The sequence below is a fragment of the Lethenteron reissneri genome, chromosome 16 (genome assembly GCF_015708825.2).
Source record: "Lethenteron reissneri isolate LAM-NWPU_2019-01 chromosome 16, ASM1570882v1, whole genome shotgun sequence".
NCBI lineage: Eukaryota > Metazoa > Chordata > Hyperoartia > Petromyzontiformes > Petromyzontidae > Lethenteron > Lethenteron reissneri.
Genome location: NC_083794.1, coordinates 11,558,872 through 11,579,397, shown reverse-complemented (window position 1 = coordinate 11,579,397; position 20,526 = coordinate 11,558,872). Strand labels below are relative to the sequence as shown.

The 20,526-nt window shown below is 44.9% G+C and overlaps 2 protein-coding genes and 3 non-coding genes across 9 annotated transcripts in view; 2 read left to right on the top strand and 3 right to left on the bottom strand.

The window, feature by feature from the left end:
* The window catches only part of LOC133342992 (cationic amino acid transporter 2-like), a 38,395-nt gene extending 33,810 nt beyond the window's left edge, over nt 1-4,585 (bottom strand). Inside the window, exon 1 of the mRNA XM_061552412.1 lies at nt 4,412-4,585. The gene's annotated coding sequence lies outside the window, so the exon portion shown is untranslated. The remainder of the gene's footprint in view (nt 1-4,411) is intronic.
* A 3,613-nt stretch (nt 4,586-8,198) lies between these two features.
* TRNAF-GAA (transfer RNA phenylalanine (anticodon GAA)) lies at nt 8,199-8,271 on the top strand. Its single transcript has one exon. It is a non-coding gene; the product is annotated as a tRNA-Phe (tRNA).
* Nucleotides 8,272-8,571: 300 nt separating this feature from the next.
* TRNAF-GAA (transfer RNA phenylalanine (anticodon GAA)) lies at nt 8,572-8,644 on the top strand. Its single transcript has one exon. It is a non-coding gene; the product is annotated as a tRNA-Phe (tRNA).
* Nucleotides 8,645-10,644: 2,000 nt separating this feature from the next.
* TRNAN-GUU (transfer RNA asparagine (anticodon GUU)) lies at nt 10,645-10,718 on the bottom strand. Its single transcript has one exon. It is a non-coding gene; the product is annotated as a tRNA-Asn (tRNA).
* A 5,876-nt stretch (nt 10,719-16,594) lies between these two features.
* Nucleotides 16,595-20,526, bottom strand: part of LOC133342991 (microtubule-associated tumor suppressor 1 homolog) — a 79,462-nt gene continuing 75,530 nt past the window's right edge. For all 5 annotated transcript variants that reach the window (XM_061552407.1, XM_061552410.1, XM_061552408.1 and 2 more), the window contains one exon: nt 16,595-19,043. In XM_061552407.1, the coding sequence (XP_061408391.1) occupies nt 18,563-19,043 (481 nt within the window). In that variant the 3' untranslated portion in view covers nt 16,595-18,562. The remainder of the gene's footprint in view (nt 19,044-20,526) is intronic.

Below are 20,526 nucleotides of genomic sequence, written 5' to 3'. Positions count from 1 at the left end.
AAAAAAATCACTTAAATATGAAAACACTAATTTTTTACTTGCATAGTAAAGTAATTGTATTTTTTTCATTTGCTATACAGCCAGATAATACGACAAATCGCTAACCTTAAACACCCAGTCGTTGATAAAAATTGAAGGCGGTATAGTACTATAGTAATAGAGCAAGTGCAGAATCACTGAACCGGAATTGATTGCTTGAAAGCATTTAGCGCGGGGCCCTTGAAAGTGCGGGGTCCGTAGCAATATGTAGCTACTTTTGCTACGAGGATAATTATCCGGCAGTGGGTAAAATATGGATACTCGTGCCTCTTCCAAGACATTTGGCCGGCATAGTAGAAGTACACCAAACACCCTCTCGAGCAGCGGTCCCCAACATTTTTGGCACCAGGGACCGGTTTCGTGGAAGACAATTTTTTCACGGACCGGGGCGGGTGGTTCATCATTGGGTCTTTCCCCCTTTTCAAAAAAGCTCTCCAGCGACGTTTGTGGTTTTTTACTCATTGTGGCTACTCGGGGTTTAGAGCTTGTGGGCTTACCAAAACTGTGACAAAGACAAGTGCGCGGTGCGGGGAAAAGGCGCGGACGGAAATGGTGAATAAAATCATGAGCGGGCCACGTGCGGACTCACCGCTCTCACCTCCTGCTGCTGTGCGGCCCGGTTCCTAACAGGCCACGGACCGGTACCAGTCCGCAGCCCGGTGGTTGGGGACCCCTGCTCTGGCCCCTGGTGGTCTTTAGTGCGGCCCCTGACGTGCCCCCCCCCCCCCACCCCTCGACCATACACAAGTAGTGAAGACGCCACAATGCAGGCGGTGTGGCAGCCCTCACACTGGTGATGTCTTATCGGCGAAAGTGGCCCCCCGTGAAAATTCGTGAAAATCACTGCTCTAGAATAAGCACTCTAGAGCTCGCCCTCGAGTGGGCCCCCCTTCCACCAGCCGTGGCGTGAGCAAGCCATTGCAGGGCTGCACCTTTACCTTGTGTTACAGAGAAGCGTCTGCGCTCAAATTTACCTGTTGTGAAAAATGCGGCACGGCTGAACCCGATGACTCCGGTGCAAGTGGTGTCTAACTTGCGCGTGTCGCGTTGACTGCTTTTAATAAACCAACGCACCGATGCCTGGTTTGTTTGTTTTGTCCGTGTGTTTGATGTGTAAACACAATTGGTGTAAATGTCTGTACGAGTGCTTGGCCGAGCAGCAGCTCACTTTAGCAAGAGCCAGCCATGCTGCCAGCAAACAATCTGTGCATCAAACCCCTGCCTCGCTGACGCGACCCAGCGAGCATTAGCTGACTTGTAGTTTTGCTGTATGCATGCGTGACTAATCAAATTAGTTGTTTTTTTTCCACCTGGCCAGTGAGCATTGTGACCTTAACCTTTTTGTATAACTTCCGTCTGTGAGAGTGCATTAGAAGTGTTCGACTGCACTGCCTTATTATCGGTGCTTCCATAAATCCGAGTTCAACTGGCACTCAACTACAATACTGTACACTGACAATTACCGTAAGCATCATTTTCATCAGCGACGATCGATCCACTGCTGGATGAAGGTCTCCTTCCCAGGCCGTCGCCACCTAGCGCAGTCCTGTGTGATAGCTGGTGACGGAGTGGACTATGACAGACCTTCACGCGGCCCAACTCTGTCGAGTGAAAATGCGCGACGAGTCCCATCAACGCGACGACCGAACGTCGATCGATATCTCCGACCAATATTCAAATATGCTCAAAATGTCCCCCCAATATATTGCTATTAAAAATTGCTGTGCTATGTAAATAAAAACAACTACAGTATTTGATCAACCTTGGCCACAATATCTGGACTTGTCTTCATATAAATCAATGCATAGATTTCTGTTTATATGATTGTGGTTATGGTTGTTCTTTATTAATGCCTAATCTCTGCCATTGCATACAATGAAACAATAAATGGTAAAAAAGTAAAAACAGAGCAGTCTAATACAATACACTATTAGACATTATTGTAAAAAATAAAGAAAAAGTCCATCCCATGTGCTAGTGATTTTTTTGATATTTTAGGCAGGAAATTCATTTTCAGATTTAGATATTTTTCTGGGTTGGGACCCCCAGACACCCTGGAAGATTTGGTCCCCCACTCCAATGTTGACTCCATGGCTACGGCCTTGTAACAATCCATCTGCCAACCTGCAGACAAGCTGATTTCATCATTCAATCTCCACCGTGGCGGGACTCTCTGATGTGTTCTCTACTTTGGATTATACACCACGGTTAGTTTCGACCTCTGGCCATCAGCCCTCCTACCTAAGCCCACTTACTTTTCCTAACAGCCAAAACGCTGTCTCTGACTTCCTATGTATTCAAGTCCATATGCTCCTGTTTCTGTCTATCGGTATAATTGCGAGCACACTGCCACCCTATGCTTATTTGTGCAAATGTTTTAGCTTTTGGTAACTATTCTTCGTCAGTGGCCATTTGTCTGATCCACGTGTCATTGTAGGTAACAACACACAACTGGTAAAAATAGTTATCTTTCGTCACATTGGTATATTGCTTTTGTTCAGTTAAAGTTTTTTCCAAAGCACTTCAACCTGCTCTCATCTTCCTCTTGATTACATCATTTATCCGCACGTGTATAACACTAAAATACGATGTGTAACTTCCACGTGCCATCATCTAAAAATACTTTTGAAAACCTGCCGTCATGTTAATACGGTCATGCTAATTTGTTTTGTAAAAAAATATATACACTCGTACTGCTGTACCCTGTGCGGTGAATATAGCATGCCGGGGTGACATTTCACACAAATACTGAACGCTTGGCAAGCGATCATTTGTAGATTTGCGTTTCGAGTATCAATAATAATAATGTTCTTCTTCCAGGAAAGTCTCACAAGAGGACCGTCATTGCGATGTTTGGCCCATTCCGTTATGTTTGGCTTGTGGGGGGAAACAAAAAAACAGAGTTCGCAGATGGCACACAAAGATCCGCACAGATGGATTCACTCCTTGACAGTACTGCCATCACATGGCCACCCCGCAAATCAAGCCGACTACACCTGGTATTCTAAACGAAATCTTCTATTCGAAAGCTAACCGGGCTCAAAGCCTGTTTAACTTTCTAAATCTGATGCGGCTGGGGCCTTATCAGATGAATTGGTCATTAGCCACGAGTTACGTAAGTTCATTGTGTAGTAATCAAAAATAAACTAACACTACATAGGAGTAAGCGAATCACAGCTGCATGGCGATGGGAGGAAATCATCCCACCCACCAGGAACTGGATAACGGCCAATGCCAATGAACTAAAACCCAGGAACATGATATTAAACACTCAACATGCAGCATCATCCAAGATAATGTACGAAAGGCGCAAACTCATACTACCAGGGTGTTATAAAGAGGTCAGAATGTTATCATACAGAGGAGCATTATATTCGCCATGTGCAATGCTACAATGTTGCACAACTATAGCACAGGCAGACCAACAGACACAGCCCTGATATACATTAAGACCATACAAGTAAAAAAAAAACTAATTATTAATTGCTTGGAGTATTACTGTTTATAAAATACACAACAAGACATAATTTCTCTACACACAAAAACAAATATTTCCATCAGCTCATTGGCTTTTCAGACCAACACAATCAGGAAACTATTGTTTTAAAGAGATGGATTTTAAACCAATTCCAACAATTTCTGGAACTGATGAGAAACTCGTAGAAATCCCATGGGCTGATGGACTCTGACCAAGTTTGTTCCCATTATTTTTTGCAATTGGAATACCCTTGAGGGAGGCACTGAGATGCCACTGACAGACAATACTCGTGTACTCAAGCAGGTCTTGATTAACATATAGATGCACCAATGATGCCACCAACATGTATTTGACAGCAGACATCGGCGAGAAGTTGACTGCCACACTAAAAAAAACTTGAATTTGAAACAACTGTTTTGAAACCACGGGCAATATGACAATATGTTCAATTACAATTTTATAAACCTTTACAATTTTAGGAATAATTATGCTTCCAGATATTGTAATTATATATACGCACAGTAAAGTATTCCATTAATCAAGAATCATCTTTGATGGATTGAACGTGCGGAGATAAGGCATGGATTCACGCTGGTAAGGTAATTAATAACACGAAGTTTCGAGAGGGAGGTGGGTTGAAAGGTAAACCTAGGTAGAGATAGATGATTATGATACGGTGAGAAATGTGTAAGCGTGGCTGGCGTCTGATAGCGAGGACCAACAATGCAAACCCAAAATTAATGCGAAATTCCGCGAAGAATAAGACGAAGAACAAGAAAAGTCTTAATTAAAGTCACAAATGTTACCTACACTATTTATAAAGCCTGACGCTAATTCATTGCTGCTGCTGCATGTGAAGAGAAGTGCAAGGCAGCGTGGTTAGTCAGAACTTACCCTCACTTGCGTCGGAGACGCTGGTTCACCCAGCCAACCTGAGCAACAATTGTCTCACGTCTGAGCAACACAGCAGCAATAGATCGATGCCTTATCCCCCAGCAACTTAGTCTCGTCCCACAACCCGTTCCAAGCAACTGTGCCGAGAGCCACACGGAGGGACAGACCACTGACCACCAGTTCTCTCCAGTTTCTGCCTCCTAAACAAATCCTATTACTGTTTATACATCACCACCACCACCCCCCCATGTTGGGGGACTTTCTGGTGGGAGGGGTTGTGTGTGAGGGGGGTCTGTGTGTGGTGGGGAGCGGTGGTGGAGCGGTTAGCGCCACGCTGCGTTACGAACCTGGCCACCCGGGTTCAATTCCCGCTCACGGCCAACACCGGTGACAATTATCTGAAGCGGTCCTGGGCCGCCCCTAGGTCGACTCAGCCTCAAATGAGTACCTGGTGCAATGTGTAAACATCGCTACTCGGGAGACAAAGGCGACCGGGCGTGGTGCTGGCCACCCACCCCCTCGTGTGCCGTGCCGGCCTTCATAGGTGCTCACTAACAGCACTTGCCCCAGCAGTCTGTTCAGGCTACACGGGGCATCTTTATCTTTGTTTTGCGTGTATGTGGTTTATTTTTTTTTATTCCCCGTATAGCCTTAGGAAAATGAATCCCACCTTTTGGGCAAGCATCCATCACACAGGCTGCTGCAGTTGTGATGTAAGTGCATTGTAGCTGAACATTAAACAAGGTTCATTCCATTATAGACTGACAAGCCACAGTGGAATTCACATTGAAGTGAAAATATGCCAGATTTTAAGGTGTGTACTGCTCTTAACATATCACACATACAGGGGGTCTTTAAAAGCAGAATTATTGTGTTCGGCTACTATAGTCATGCACCCGTCTCATCTGTTTCGATACATTTAGTTCCGATATAGGAATTCACATCGAGCTTGTTAGGCAATCCCTGAGTTCGATTCCCGTAACAATAAACATGTGGGGCAAATTATATCTGAACTGTTCTCCCTCGGCTCCATATGTCGCCATCACGCACTGACCAAGGCCTTCATCCAGCAGTGGATTAATGAAAGGCCGTTACATATTTGTGGACAGGAGTGGGTCGAAGCCAACTCGCTTAATTTAAAGGTAGAAAGAGTACTGTACGGTATATTGTATATTTGTTTTAAAGTACCTTTCCCTGTAAAATATAGACTACATTAAACGCAGCATCACTCAAGAGGTAGCCAGGGTACACAGGAGCTGATGGGTCAGTAAAATAAAATTGAATGAGCCCCATGCCCTGGCAAAAAAATCACAAACATGTTCATTGAATGTCACATGGGGTGTCGGATTGTATCCCTTATCCCAAATATTCCTGATACAACAATCTCAAGCAAATGCAACAATCGCAAGCAAATGCAACATTAAAATTGTAGCAGAGGTCTGGCAAGACAGCTTCGCATCACGTCCCTCTGTCACCCCTCCCGTGCTGGGATGGTGATTCAGTCTCTCAGCTTATACTGGTAGGAACCTCCTGGTTACACCAGCCCACAGGGGATTATTGTGTCCGTCGTGCAGGGAGAGGCTGGGTGTGGAGGGAGGGGCTGGGTGGGGAGGGGAGGGTGGGGAGGGGCTGGGTGGGGAGGGTGGGGCTGGGTGGGGCTGGGTGGGGAGGGGCTGGGTGGGGAGGGTGGGGCTGGGTCGGGGGTGGGAGGGGTTGGGCTCGGTGGGGAGGGGCTGGTCACCCCGTGGTGCCCTTATAAAACTCAAAGTTTAACCTACTCACGCCGACTTGTGCCCGCCCTCACAGTCGGGCATATTCGCGGAATACACCATGCCGCCGTTGACCCTGGACATTGACCGAGCAACCCAACGTGTTCCTACCAGCTCCCTCCGCAGGAATGTGTTATCCGTGTACTCACTGCAGCTAGCTTCGGTTATAGAACATTTACAATTATATCTTGGCTTAAAGCTTTCGTGACTGCAGGAATTCATAATCTTTGGGTCTTTCGTTAAAGAAATATATTTCTTCCTGCCTCAGCAGTCCGCCTGCTGTATTTTTTCACCTGAAGACGACTGCTTGTGTTGCGATCGAAACGTTGTGAATTTTTTTTTATCTACGTGACCTTACCGAAAGACCCATAGAGTATTTACAATTATAATTATCACCAGAAAATGAAGCCTACTTTCCCGAAGCGGTTACAATCACTTAGCCACGCGAGGAAACAATCCATCTCGCTCCCGCACACGAGATGTTTCCATCGCTCCATCTCCATGGATAATGTCCTCACGAGCATGGCATCGACATACCCAAGCCTCAAATACACTACTTGTACCACACTCAAACATGTTGTTGTGTACAGCCCTTTTTGTACATTCATTGCTTGTGGATAGGGGGTTTCCCTCCCCCCAAACGCTGCATCGGTGTGGGGGTTATTTGGCAATACTTCACACTGGTCTATGCGAATTGATGAAAGCGAGAATAGATAGACGTGGGAGTATAGCACAATACATTACGGTATTTGTTAATCTGATTGGATAGAACGGCTAGACTGGCTGACTCCGACAAAACTGAATTATACCAGGTCAAACCGGTTCTGGCATAATTAAACCGCAAATGTAGAATGTTTATTATTTTATATGAGTTTAATAATGCGTCTCTTTTTCGTTCAATCGCAACACATTTTAAAACACAGACCCTATGGATATTTAAACACATTCCTGCGGAGGGAGCTGGTAGGAACGTTGGGTTGCTCGGTCAATGGCCAGGGTCAACGGCGGCGTGGTGTATTCCGCAAATATGCCCGACTGTGAGGGCGGGCACAAGCCGGCGTGAGTAGGTTAAACGTTGAGTTTTATAAGGGCACCACGGGGTGACCAGCCCCTCCCCATCCAGCCCCTCCCCTCCCACCCCCCACCCAGCCCCTCCCCACCCAGCCCCTCCCACCCTCCCCACCCAGCCCCTCCCCTCCCTCTCCACCCAGCCCCTCCCTGCACGACGGACGGACGGACACAATAATCCCGTGGGCTGGTGGAACCAGTGGGTTCCTACCAGTATTACTTTCCAATAGTGTTCCGACTTACGAACAGGTCCCAGGAACGAATTGTGTTCGTTAGTCGATTATTATCCTGAATTAAATACCCCTTCACGCACAGTGCTGACCTTAATAGCGGTTTAATCCGGTCTGAACTGGTTCAAATCGGGTTTAATCCGGTTGGAACCTGTTCAACCCGATTTAGACCAGCTTAAACCGGTTATAACCGGATTGAACCGGTCTAAAGCGAGGAAAAGCTGTCTTCGTGTTTGCGTGTCCACAGCAGTCGATTAGCCTCGCACAATTGCAGCTCCCTTAATGGGTGTGAAGCGCCAGATTGTTGATTCTTCTCGTCGAGTCAACGCGCACTGCACTCACCTGACGTTGAGTAACAAAGGGAAACGTGTATAGAGGGTGATGGGTGTGATGGAGGTAATTGGGGAAACTTCTGTTTCGGATAATGAAATCGGTCGTGTCGTGGACACCACCTGTGGCCCCTAAGTGCAGCCTGCATGCTGTAATCACAGCACCACGTCGTTTTTCCAGCACTCTCTGCGAGATTGGTCAATGATGGCAGGGTTATCCGAATGGCTCCTCTCTCGCATGCTCTTCACCGCCATTTAAAGGGTGTCAGCAGTTATAACGCGCCCACCGATGTGGTGGTGGCCCTTAGTTTCTGTAAATGATCTTAAATGCTCTGTAAAGACTCTTTTGTGAAAGTGGTCTAAGTGGGATCCTGATTGTTGTCAGCCACAAGCCGAAATAGCTCAGTTGGGAGAGCGTTAGACTGAAGATCTAAAGGTCCCTGGTTCAATCCCGGGTTTCGGCAAGGGTATTATTTTTTTTCTGTAGTGTGTGCGTATATCTCCTGTCAGATATTTAAAGATCATATCTGACGCGTTTTATATATATATTTTTATTATCTTGTAAAAGAGTGGTGCAGTGATTTGTATACTGTTATATTCCGGCCTGTACAATTCACTGCACCACTCTTTCACAAGATAATAATAAATATTAATAAATATATAACGCGTCAGATATGATCTTTAAATATCTGACAGGAGATATACGCCCACACTACAGAAAAAAATAATCCCCTTACCGAAACCCGGGATTGAACCAGGGACAAGCCGAAATAGCTCAGTTGGGAGAGCGTTAGACTGAAGATCTAAAGGTCCCTGGTTCAATCCCGGGTTTCGGCAAGGTGAATATTTTTTTCTGTAGTGTGTGCGTATATCTCCTGTCAGATATTTAAATATCATATCTGACGCGTTATATATTTATTATTATTATGCCAGGCTCTTGTGAAAGAGTGTTGCAGTGATTTGTACACTGCGCTATGAACTATGTAACCTGAGTTCGATTCCCTGCCACGGTTATCTGAGCCACCAGTCCTGGTAACTCCAGCCGACACTCCCATCACCAATCTGCACTAACCAGTATGGTCGAATAATCCGGTAGTGGCCTCGGAATTCTCTGCAACCAACTTTTGATACGTTAAAACACGTTTTCAGAATTTTGCTGTCAATATTGTGCAATACATATTCAGACCTGGATCTATAAATACATGGGTACGACTCAAGTTGTGTTACCTTAGGTGGTACCAATTTCTGCTCTCGCCCATGGATTATTAACAATTAACAGCTGTATTTCGATTTAAAGCTTTCGTGACTGCAGGGATTCATATTCTCGGTTCTTTCGGTAAAGTCACGTAGAAGGGAGGTAATAAAATAATAAAAATAAAACATAATAAAATAATTCTCACGACGCTTCGGCCACAACGCAAGCAGCCGTCCTCAGGTGAAGGCGCTCTTCCCCCTCCAACCCAGCTTAAATATACGCTGCCAGGCCTGGTGGTGTTCATTCAGACGCTGTCTTTCCGACAGACCTGTTCTTCACCTGAGGACGGCTGCTTGCGTTGTGGCCGAAACGTCGTGAGAATTATTTTATTATGTTTTATTTTTATTATTTTATTACTTCCCTTCTACGTGACTTTACCGAAAGAACCAAGAAGATGAATCCCTGCAGTCACGAAAGCTTTAAATCGAAAGGTAACAGCTGTATTTTGAGTGACATAATTAATAAGCACATAGGCCATATCGCGTTTTGGTGACCTGTCACTTGAGTCGCGATTCGATGCAGTTATATTTTATTTTTGTGAATGTGAATGTAGCCCATAACAGACAAATTCAGCAATTTGTGAGAAATAACAACTAACGTTGGGCTTTGTTGCTGTTGGGCCAGAGTCCTGTTGTTGCACGCCCAGTGCGTTCTGTGCACTGGTCGACATTGTTCGCTTCATCTGTGCCACAAATGTCCAAGTTTACGACAAGCCACTTGGTTGAGCGATCATTTGTGGCCAGGTCGCTTCTGAAAAATAATATGATTGCTCAGCGTGCCCTTAGCTTGTAAAATAAAAATATATATAGTTTATTTTATACAATAAGCCACTACGTTGAGCAATAATTTGTGGCCAAGTCGCTTCTGAAAAATAAGATGATAGCTCAGTGGTAGAATTAAAAAAAGTAGTTTAGTTAACGTGATTTGCTGACCTTTCCGATACAGTACTTTGCATTCCTAACGTGCTTTTGTATCATTTGTTGTAAATCCTGATAACAAATACAGGAATGACCCACTGATTTTTCAATCCACTGCTGGATGGAAGTACCCGTGTCGATCACAGGGTAGTTTTGACCATACTCCACCACGGTGTGTCTCGTGATATCTCACCATCCACCTTCGGTTCATTTTTGCGAACAGTTACCACTCGCGGCCACGAGGCGTCAGCCTATCCGCGATCGCACAACACAGTTCCGTGACTCACCAAACCCAATACCCTGCGATTCGCCTGTGCCAGGCCAGGTGCACTTCTGAGGCTGCCACGTGAAGTGTCGAAGGCTCGCTGACAGGGAGATCTCGGGACAGACCCAGACCCAGCAGGTGCCTTGGGGTTGGCTGACTGAGATGACTGCGTAGATGCACACCCAGATACACGTCTACGAATTTTTACGTGACTTTCCCGAAAGAGCCAAAGAATTCAGTCCAAATAGTTGAAAAACCGCACAGACCAATAATAATATCAACAAGGTTCAAGCAACTGGGCGGCGCTACAAATATATATTGGAGGTGGGGGAAGAAAGAGAAAGAAAAACACAAATATATTTTTTTGGAGGTGGTGGAAGAAAGAGAAAGAAAAACACAGCGTCCCTGGGTGGGCTCGAACCACCAACCTTTCGGTTAACAGCCGAACGCGCTAACCGATTGCGCCACAGAGACGCACGTGTGAGAGGGCCCTCTACCGGGCTTCTTAACCTCGGCCTTTGTGCGAGACGTCATTCTGATGATGTTGACGCACTCAATTCCTCCGCGACTGTTCACGATGAGGTTGTCTGTCTGGACTGGCTTTGACCAACTTTAAATGCGACATTGTAGCCGTTGATCGACATCAGCAAGCCGTACGACGACAAGAAGATGTGATTCACAAATTAACAAGCACACAACACAAACAACTTTAATCGCAACGAGTTCGTCAATAACACTGCAAAAAAAAAAGGCGTGGACAGTTGTTTACAGGACTGCTGCTATAAAAAGATCACGTGGTTATATAAGTTCTTCATTGAACTGTCATTTGTGTTAGCCAGGTCGCTTCTGAAAGAAAGTGAAACTTTAGAGCTCGCCTGGAAAAATATAAATTAGTTTAGTTTGGAGCAATAGCCCTTCTTTTCACAGCAATGAGAGGCAATATTCATGTGTTTTGTTGTTGCTGGTGTTGATCACCACGGATCTCCCGTGTAAAATAGCGGAGAAACTGTCTAAAACGGGAGCATCCGTGTAACAAATCAACTCGTCGAGAGAGAGAGAGAAACTCGGCTTGAAGTGATGCGGTGAAGCAGATTATGATGCTGAATTGCGGCTAATTGGGTGACCGAGTATCATGTTAACTTGGCCACTCGGGGCCACGTTTGGTCACAGTGTTTATATGTTAGTAATACGTGCCGAGAAACGTCGCAGTCACGTTTCGTAAACGTTTCCTTTAAATAAGCTGAAATCAAAATGAGTGTCGTTTGGCCTCGTAATTTATCTCAAACTGCCAGCAGATGGCAGCACAATCCCAATTATAGAGTTCTTACAGAAATGAGGCCACGTTTTAAAAAACAGTTCTATTGTACAGGCTGCTCAAGATCTCTTGACCCCAAATTAATTTACCCCTAACGTTTTCCCTTTGCATATTTATTTATGTTTGAAATAAGCCTCCCTTTAAAAACAACAAAATTTTAGATAATTCAATCGGGGTCACAATACATCTGGTATAACGCTTATCAAAACAAGGCCACGATAATAAATTACGTTGCATGCTTCCATCAAAATGAGCCACACACACACACATGGACTCAGAGATTCGGAACACATCGTTTCACAGTCGAGTTTGAGAAGAACTTGACTATTTACTAAGATAAGGGTGCAGCCCTGTAAGATATTTCTCACGCCACTGCAGAAATCTAAGGAGAGCCTCTCCAGAGAATATTTGGTCTTCTCTTTCACGATGGCCAAACATCTTGGAATTGGTGGGGGATACCCACAGTTTATCCCACCAGGCGAAATATGCTGTTCGACCATTTGTGTGAAACCCATTTGTATTAATACTTTGCTAAAAAGCAAATGGCACAAAAAACTGTTTTTTCTGCCCCATAGACAAATTCACTTTGGTGTTTTTGTCCTTATTCTAAGATGCACACAATGTTTGGTCATTATTATTAACAAATAAGAGCTGTGGACCTTACGTGGTAAAATAAAAATAGGTCAAAGGGCACCACGGTGGGGAAATGTTAACTTCCTCGCCTGGTGTACAGGAGGTTGGGGGTTCGATCCCGACCCTCACGCCTGCTGTGTTTGGAGTTTGCGTGTTTCTCTCCCCGTGATCGCGTGGATTTTTCTCCAGGGCCTCGGTTTTTCCCTCCACATTAAAAAATCAACATCACGCATTTAGAGTATTAGGCTGCTATACATTTCCACATGATTAGGCACTTCGTTGAGCTTTCTGAAAAAGAGCTATATAACTCAGTGAACCTTACCTGGTAAACCAAAAAATAGGTTATAGCTTATGATTCCAGGCCCAACTTCATGGCACTGGTGGATACTGCTTGAACTGCTGTTTCTTCTCCCCGTGGAGTTTTTACTCCCAATGGAGCCCCTGCTGATGATGCTCATTGAACACATTGAGCTGCAGCAGCAGCTGCCGTTGTTCGCTGCGGTGGCTGCACTTGATTGCTGCTCCTGGAGCCGCTGCTGTTGGCTCCTCAAACTGCTTCTGCCCGAGTCGCCGCTTGTCGCCTTCAAGCCTCTTCTGACTCTCGAGCCAGCGCCTCTGGTCCTCGACAGTTCTCTACTTGCAGCTGCTGTCGCTGCTACAGCTGCTGCTTGGCTGTGTAATGCAGGGCTTATGATGCAGGGCTGTGTGGTGCAGGGCTGTGTGGTGCAGGGATGTGTGAGATTGAAGGGCTGTGTGGTGCAGGGCTAGGTGGTGCAGGGATGTGTGGTGCAGGGCTGTGTGGTGCAGGGATGTGTGAGATTGAAGGGCTGTGTGGTGCAGGGCTAGGTTGTGCAGAGCTGTGTGGTGCAGGGCTGTGTGGTGCAGGGATATGTGGTGCAGGGCTGTTAGATTGAAGGGCTTTGTGGTGCAGGGCTGTGTGGTGCAGGGCTGTGTGGTGCAGGGATATGTGGTGCAGGGCTGTTAGATTGAAGGGCTGTGTGGTGCAGGGCTATGTGGTGCAGGGCTGTGCGCTGCAGGGCTGTGTGGTGCAGGGCTGTGTGGTGTAGGACTATGAGATTGAAGGGCAGCGAGAGGCGTCCTTGCCTGGCAGTTCACCATTATTGATTCAAGCGAGCCTGACTGCTGATGAAGACACTGCATGTCGAAAGCGCTCCAGAGTTCGCTTGTACTGAATCGACGCTGCTGATATTATGCACTTCCAAATGGCCGTAGGGTCTATTGTACATCTGTGAAAAGGAGCTTTATATGTAATCGGCTTCCTCCAGTATACATATTCTCATTCTGATTAAAAGCATTGTGTAAAAGTACATACAAAAATTTTATATGGAGATAGATATATGAAGGTGACGTTTTGGCCCCTTAACTGCGTCATAACCTATATTCTCCACAACGCAAATTATGATTTTGTGTTTCATGTGGGTATGATCCTGATGCGATTTCAAACTAAGATAAATAAATGTACCGTCGTGATCATCATGGAGGAGGTGGTTGTGGTGGGGGAGGGGAAGCCATTCTCCTTGAAACAGCCCTTGATGTCATTTGTCCATCTCGGCAATTTTAAAACGTTCTCCACGTGGCAAGGTAAATTGAGCATGTAATGTACTTCCCAAAATTACGCAGTGTGGTTAAAATGATAGTCGAGCACCGTCCCCGCGATGTTAGGTGATGTATACAACCTGACACCCTCCATCAGACAAAGGCCATGCTGGGTAAATCGATGACTGTAGCTCAGACAATCGATAACAGGCAATAAATCTTTACATGAACCCCACCGCCATTTAGCGCACATCCTGCCCAAGACTTTAAGTGCCCTTGTTTGGCATTTTTCTGTTGTCAGTATTAATCAAGATAACAAATTATGGTGATTAAAATAACAGAATTTGCATTTGTCTGGCCCTCTACACGAAATAATGTATTTCAACTCATCAAGCGACTGGCCTTTGGAACCAATGTTATCCGGCAGAATTTGTTCAAACAGGCAAACTGTGGGCTGGTTTTGACATCTTTGGGTAAGACTTAATGCATTGTTTTATCATCGTCATCATACTATAACTGTGCAAATGTGAGTTTGTCTATTACTCTGTCCGGATGTTTTATTTTTGTTTAAACCCATTTCTTGAGCGCAGAGCTTTTGTGAAACATCAATATTCACTTAAATGTACATTTTTTTTTGAATGTCAATAAAGATTGTGATTTCAAAATGAGACCTTTTTGCCAGTATCAAAGTATAAAGACAAAAATAATAGGTTTACCCTTTCTGGCAATAAAACAAGTGTTGAGATTACATTATGAGACCTCCTTTGCCAGTAGCAAGATATAATAATAGGTTTTGACCCTTTTATCTGGCACCAAAACTGACACCTTTATACAAGGGATCATGTTTGCTCTAAGAAAAGCCGTCTCGGGTGTGGACCAATCAATTTCAAGCACAGTGCATATCATTATCAGAGTTGTCTCTTTTTGTTTGCATTTTGACTGCTACCCGTACCCGGGTACGGGTACCCGTTTGCGACCCTGGTGCGACCGGGTAGACCGTGAGTCACTGGTGAGTAACTGTTTGTCACTCATTTCCCAACGTCTTGTCTCTTCTCACAATTCAAGTTCCTAGAATCAACCCACCCGCGCCTGCAACATGGCTTCATCCCAGAGGTCGCAATCGGGTACGGCCGGGCACAGGTACCCGTTTGCGACCCTGGTGCGGCCGGGTACGGAATCAAAACCCGTTTGCGACCTCTGGCACAAGGTTTCTGCTTGGTGTTTGGACATCTTAACACTTCCTGTTTTATTGCCAAGGGTTAAACCTATTGTTATTGTGCCTTCATTTGGGACCCATCCTCCCACGCGACTCCGAATACATTTTGAACGACGACGTCTCTTCTCTGTACCGCGCGGCGTCGTCGCAAGTCGGCCAATTTTATTTGATTTTTAAAAATGAGTCACCTAAGCGGGGGAAGGAAGAAGTTCGGGAAAAATATATTATTTTTACATTTGTAAAAAAAAACTGCGTTGTGTCAATTTCGGTTTTAAAAAAAATTGCCATGCTCAATTCATAAACACTCTGGGTCTATACATTAATACACGAGGGTACTGTTTTCTAACAAGTTTGCTCATTGTGTACGGCTAATACTGTACGTTGTTTTTTTACGAATGAAAAATGCTCCTTAATGTTATTGTCTATTCATTTCCTCCTTTAGATTTTACTCATTCGAACCCTTTGGAGCCTAACGCGAGCTTCGAATCGAAGGCCGAAGGGCCTGGAAGATGATGGCCCATAGAACGGTGTACATATAAAATGCCAGAGTTATCAAGGTTGCCTTTTGAATCGGACGTTGATATTACAAAAGGGACCTTAATTTCGGAGCCAATGCTAAACCGCTTCTCAGTGGACCAATCAATTGGCCGTGCGCACACAATTCGTTTTCACACGCGGGTTTGTTGTGCGTCCCACGGGACCCATACGATTTGGAGAATTAAATCCCTCCAGACCCGTGGGCATAATTTATTTTAAAAGGCGGCGTTTGCTATCAAGCGTGCAGATCATGCAGCTGCACCCGAGGTTCAGGGGTCAGAGGGGAGGGCCCAGACACCACCAAAGTGGTGGGTGACGCGTCTCAATTTCATTCCTTGCATCATGGCACATGCCAGACCGTGCTGTGCCACTTGAAGGGGCTGTATATTTCTGTAGTCGACTGTGTTATAGATTTCTCGTATACAATACGTACTCTGGCTGATCTTTTTGGGTGGGGGTGTGGGTTAGGAATATTACAGTTAAGCTCACGTGCAAGAGATTCGCAAAACACCCGTAGTTTTCGATTTAAAGCTTTTGTGACTGCAGGGATTCATCTTCTTGGTTCTTTCGGTAAAGTCACGTAGAAGGGAAGTAATAAAATAATAAAAATAAAACATAATAAAACAATAAAATAAAACAATAAAATAATAAAAATAAAACAATAAAATAATTCTCACGACGTTTCGGCCACAACGCAAGCAATACAAGCAGCCGTCCTCAGACGCTGTCTCCCCGACAGACCTGGTTTTCACCTGAGGACGGCTGCTTGCGTTGTGGCCGAAACGTCGTGAGAATTATTTTATTATGTTTTATTTTTATTATTTTATTACTTCCCTTCTACGTGACTTTACCGAAAGAACCAAGAAGATGAACCCGCAGTTTTAATAGTTTTTGAGGTATGCGCTGAACGTGTTTCCTGTGTGTGCAGTTAATCCTTAAAGCAGATCTCGGACTCCATTGCCCTGTTAATCCCACAGACTTAATATCCAGCCGTGCGGCTGATCGATCTCCCACTGTACTTTTATAAGTACAACATGTTGAAGATGTCAGAGTAACACTGTAATATAATCAAGGATGCGCATTCCACAAAGAAGCAATACACACCCCTTTGGAAGGTTTATTTTATTTGTAATGATATAGTTTTTGGCTGAGTTCAAGGGCAAATGAATATGATTTAAAGTCGAGACATACCCAAGTAAAGCGGTAGTTGTAGACTGTGAAGATGAACGGTATTCTTAATGCCCAATGCGCCTTAAAGATAACCTCCATTTGAAATGAATCGCTAATTATTTACTTTAGTTTTTGAATTCACATTTGCGAACTTTCATTTCAATTTAAAAAGGGGTCCCTAAAATTACTGTTGCACGTTTTTAAATGCAACTACAATCAACATTCCGGTCCTGGTTTACATTTATGTCCCAAATATAGCCCTCTTTGACAGTAATGTTTACTGAACAGACACAATTTTCCATAACCCACTATTTTCGCCTTTAAATGTGGTTTCCTGTTCAAGACATTTTCCTTTTTTGCAAACACAACCACAGCAATTATGCGGTCTCATCCAATCAGTAACCCGCTATCGAAAATGTTTCTGTAAGTTCATGCAATATATATACTAACAACCCACAGACACAAGGTCTAAATTAATTCGAGGTTTAGTTTCCTTTTTTAAATCATGTACTGCTTTCTTACACGACCTGCAAAAATCACATCACGCATTAAAATGCAGTGTTTTTGACAAAAGAGGCAGGATTTTCAGATCGCTTTGACCAAATGTACAGCATTACATGGGCTGACGAAAGTAAATTCCAACATATGTTGTGAAATAATAAATTCCTTACACACGAGTCAAAAACATGAACTGTATCCTGCATGAGTTGGGAATTTAAACAAACATCCAGAACTGTTTGAAGCTTCGCAAAAGCTGGCAAAATAAATTACTCATACAATATATTTAATGCGCATTATATATACGGTATATATAGATCAAGTGCAATACAACCGAACAATACAATCCCTGGCAACTCCTTTTGGAAAATTTCTGCCAGTTGAATGATTCCAAACACAACACGTTTTCTCATCGGTGATTTGTCCATTAATAAAGAGACTCGTGGAAACTTATGGGCTACAATTTGTCCAAGCAAAATGATGATTGTGAGATTCTGTAATTGTTTTCATTTCAGTACCAGGTAGGTATGCAACATACGCTTTTTATGTTCTCATTTTGTGAACACAAAATAGTCTAGCCGCATATACTAGCTGTAGTAAAAAGATGCTCGCTGATTCATTACAGAGGTTGGAAACTATCAGAATTCCTTATCCCCACTAATTCTGCTCTTAAAGTGATACTAATGTTTTAATTTTCATCCGTGTGTTTGTGCTGTAGCTTCAAAATAAAACATTTCCAAGTCAATTCTGCCACGTGAAAATTACAGCTATTTACTCAATTGTTTGAGTCACGATAATTTCGAAAAATCACTGGCAGACGTTCGTTCATAACTTTTAGAACTTTAGCATTTCGAAATACCACCAAGGTATCCTTGAACACAAGCATGTTAAAGCACGGCATGCTGATGGCTTTGGAAGAAAACGTGTTCCCATTTTGCTGTACTGAGCGTTTCATATAATGCGACGCAGTCAAATGTGCTGCGTGCGGACGTTAGGCTGTCTGTAGTGCATCGTCTTCGGCAAGAGATTCCCGCAATTGATCCGCAACGGAGCCCTACGTGGCATAGAGGAAACAACAACAAAAACTGAAGGGCGAGTGGACATAGCCTGGGTGCAGCACATTCCACCATCCTCCTTTAAAAAGTGAAAGAAGACACTCCTGAGCTGAGCAACAACGGTGACATACGATGAGTAAAGTCTGGAAGGCAGGAACCTCATTAAAAGACCCCTCTCATCTTAAAGCACTTGCACCTGCACATGCAAGCACAGTCCCATCACTGCCAAGGATTAAGTTCTGCCCAAATTACTTTTAAATAGGTTTCTTTTTTTTTTAAAGCAAACGGACAAGGCTGTGGGGGGGCTCTCGGCAGCCAACGCGGCACCGTCTGTCCGTCATCTGGGCACGTCGGTGGCACACTCTGACACGGGCGTTCGCGCGGGAGACGGCGCCGACACCGCCGCCTGTGAGGGCGACACCGGCGATCGCGCGGGCGACGCGTGGCCCCGGGAGGGCGACGCGAGAGACAAGGAGCGCACGGGGGTTCCCAGCGAGTGAGTCGGTGATGGCGCCGGGTAGACCAGCACCCTGGCCGGCGTGCCGTGGGGCACCCCCCCTCCTCCTCCGTGCGTCGGGGACAAAGCGGGCGACGCGATCGAGCGGGACGGAGACATGGAGGCCGGGCTGCGGGACGGAGGGAACCGAAAGGAGATGGATGAGGAGGTGGAGGAGGGAGAGCCCTTGCCCGGGCTGCCCAGACCCTCGCCGTTTTGCAACCGCCACATCAGCTCCTCGTTCTCCATCGAGAGCCGCTTGTTCGTCTTCGACTCCTTCACGAGCGTCTCCTGTAGAGTCGAGTGCTCAAACGACAGCTGTCTGCACCCGCAAAGAAACATCGTCCCAACGATATTACAATGAGCTTGTGGCTCACGGTTCAAAGTCTCTCTCAAGCTTTTGTTGATCAAAACGTTTATGGCGTTCATTGTCACAAACTTGAAGTAGGTTTTTCTTTAGAAACATTGTTTGAATTGATCATTAGTTCACAACTCGTGCAGACAAAACATCGTGGTAAATATATAGTTGAAACTAAAAACGCATTTTAAAATGTAATACACATTTTTAGAGTCGTTAATTATGCATTGGTCTTCAATGAAAATGTGTATTTCAATGCAAGCTCACTTTGTCCAAATAACAGCGGCAAGTCAAATTATTTAAATGTTAATGGTCAACATTTAGTATTAGAATCAAGCCATAATTATTGAGCCCTTTGTCAAGCCACTGATTTATGAAAGCCTTCCCACACCATATCAATCACGGCGGTTGTTTGACCGTACTTCACCACGCTGGAACAGTAACCGTTGATCAAGGGGGAAGGGGCCTAGAACTTGGTTCGGATGTCAATCACCACTGATGCGAGTCGTTGCTGGGAATCAAATTTAGATTGCTGTGTTTGTAGCACAGTGCACTTAGAATACACAACAATAATCTACGAAGTATCACCAATGAGAAGGAGTGTGTGAGATAACATTAAATGCAACACGAGGCCATTCACACTACCGTATCCCCCAGTTTACCTACAACCATGCAGGAAATCTGAAGTGAACAGGTCGCGATGCTGGTGACTGCTTTTGGAAACTACTGCACCCAAAAAGTACACTGACGTTTAAACGAGGGGGGTCACTACACGCTAAGAAAGATCAAGACCACAGTCCAAGAGCTTTAGCAAACAGGAGCTGATAAACAGCCTGTTAAAATCCTTGGTGGTCAAAATGATCGCAATTCCTGTCTCCATTCTCGGCGTTCAGCAACGCTCGTCGTTCCCACAATAACTGCACCGACAAAACAGTGAGGCAGTGGCGGCGGCGGTGGCAGTGGTGGCGTCGATGAATCGTGCAAGGTTCTAGAGCGGCGGTGCCTTGTTACGCAGCGTGGGGGTGGTGGTGGGTAGGAAATTGCGTCCACTTTTTCCAGTGGCGTCAAGCGTGTATGCGTCAAAACGTGGACACCAAGCAGAGTGAGCCGAGCGTGCCTGTGGATGTGCCAACAACCCCGTACAGTTAGGGAGCTTTACAAGTCGCGTGAGTGTGTTACTTTGCACGGCAACCATCCTTGAGTTGGCACATTCAAACGAGAGAGCAAGGAAAAGTTAGTAACGTGCTTATTCGAGAAATATAAAAAACAAAAAAGGGTTTGTTCAATCTCGGCGTTATTAGTCCAAGCAGCAGGCCGTTAAGCTAATATTCAACAAAACCAATTACATTTATATTACACTAACACAACCCAGCGTAATGTGGGATGCTTGTAATGTCAGTTGTGGCAGTTATGTTTATAATTTTTCTAGTGACAGTTATAATGGTAG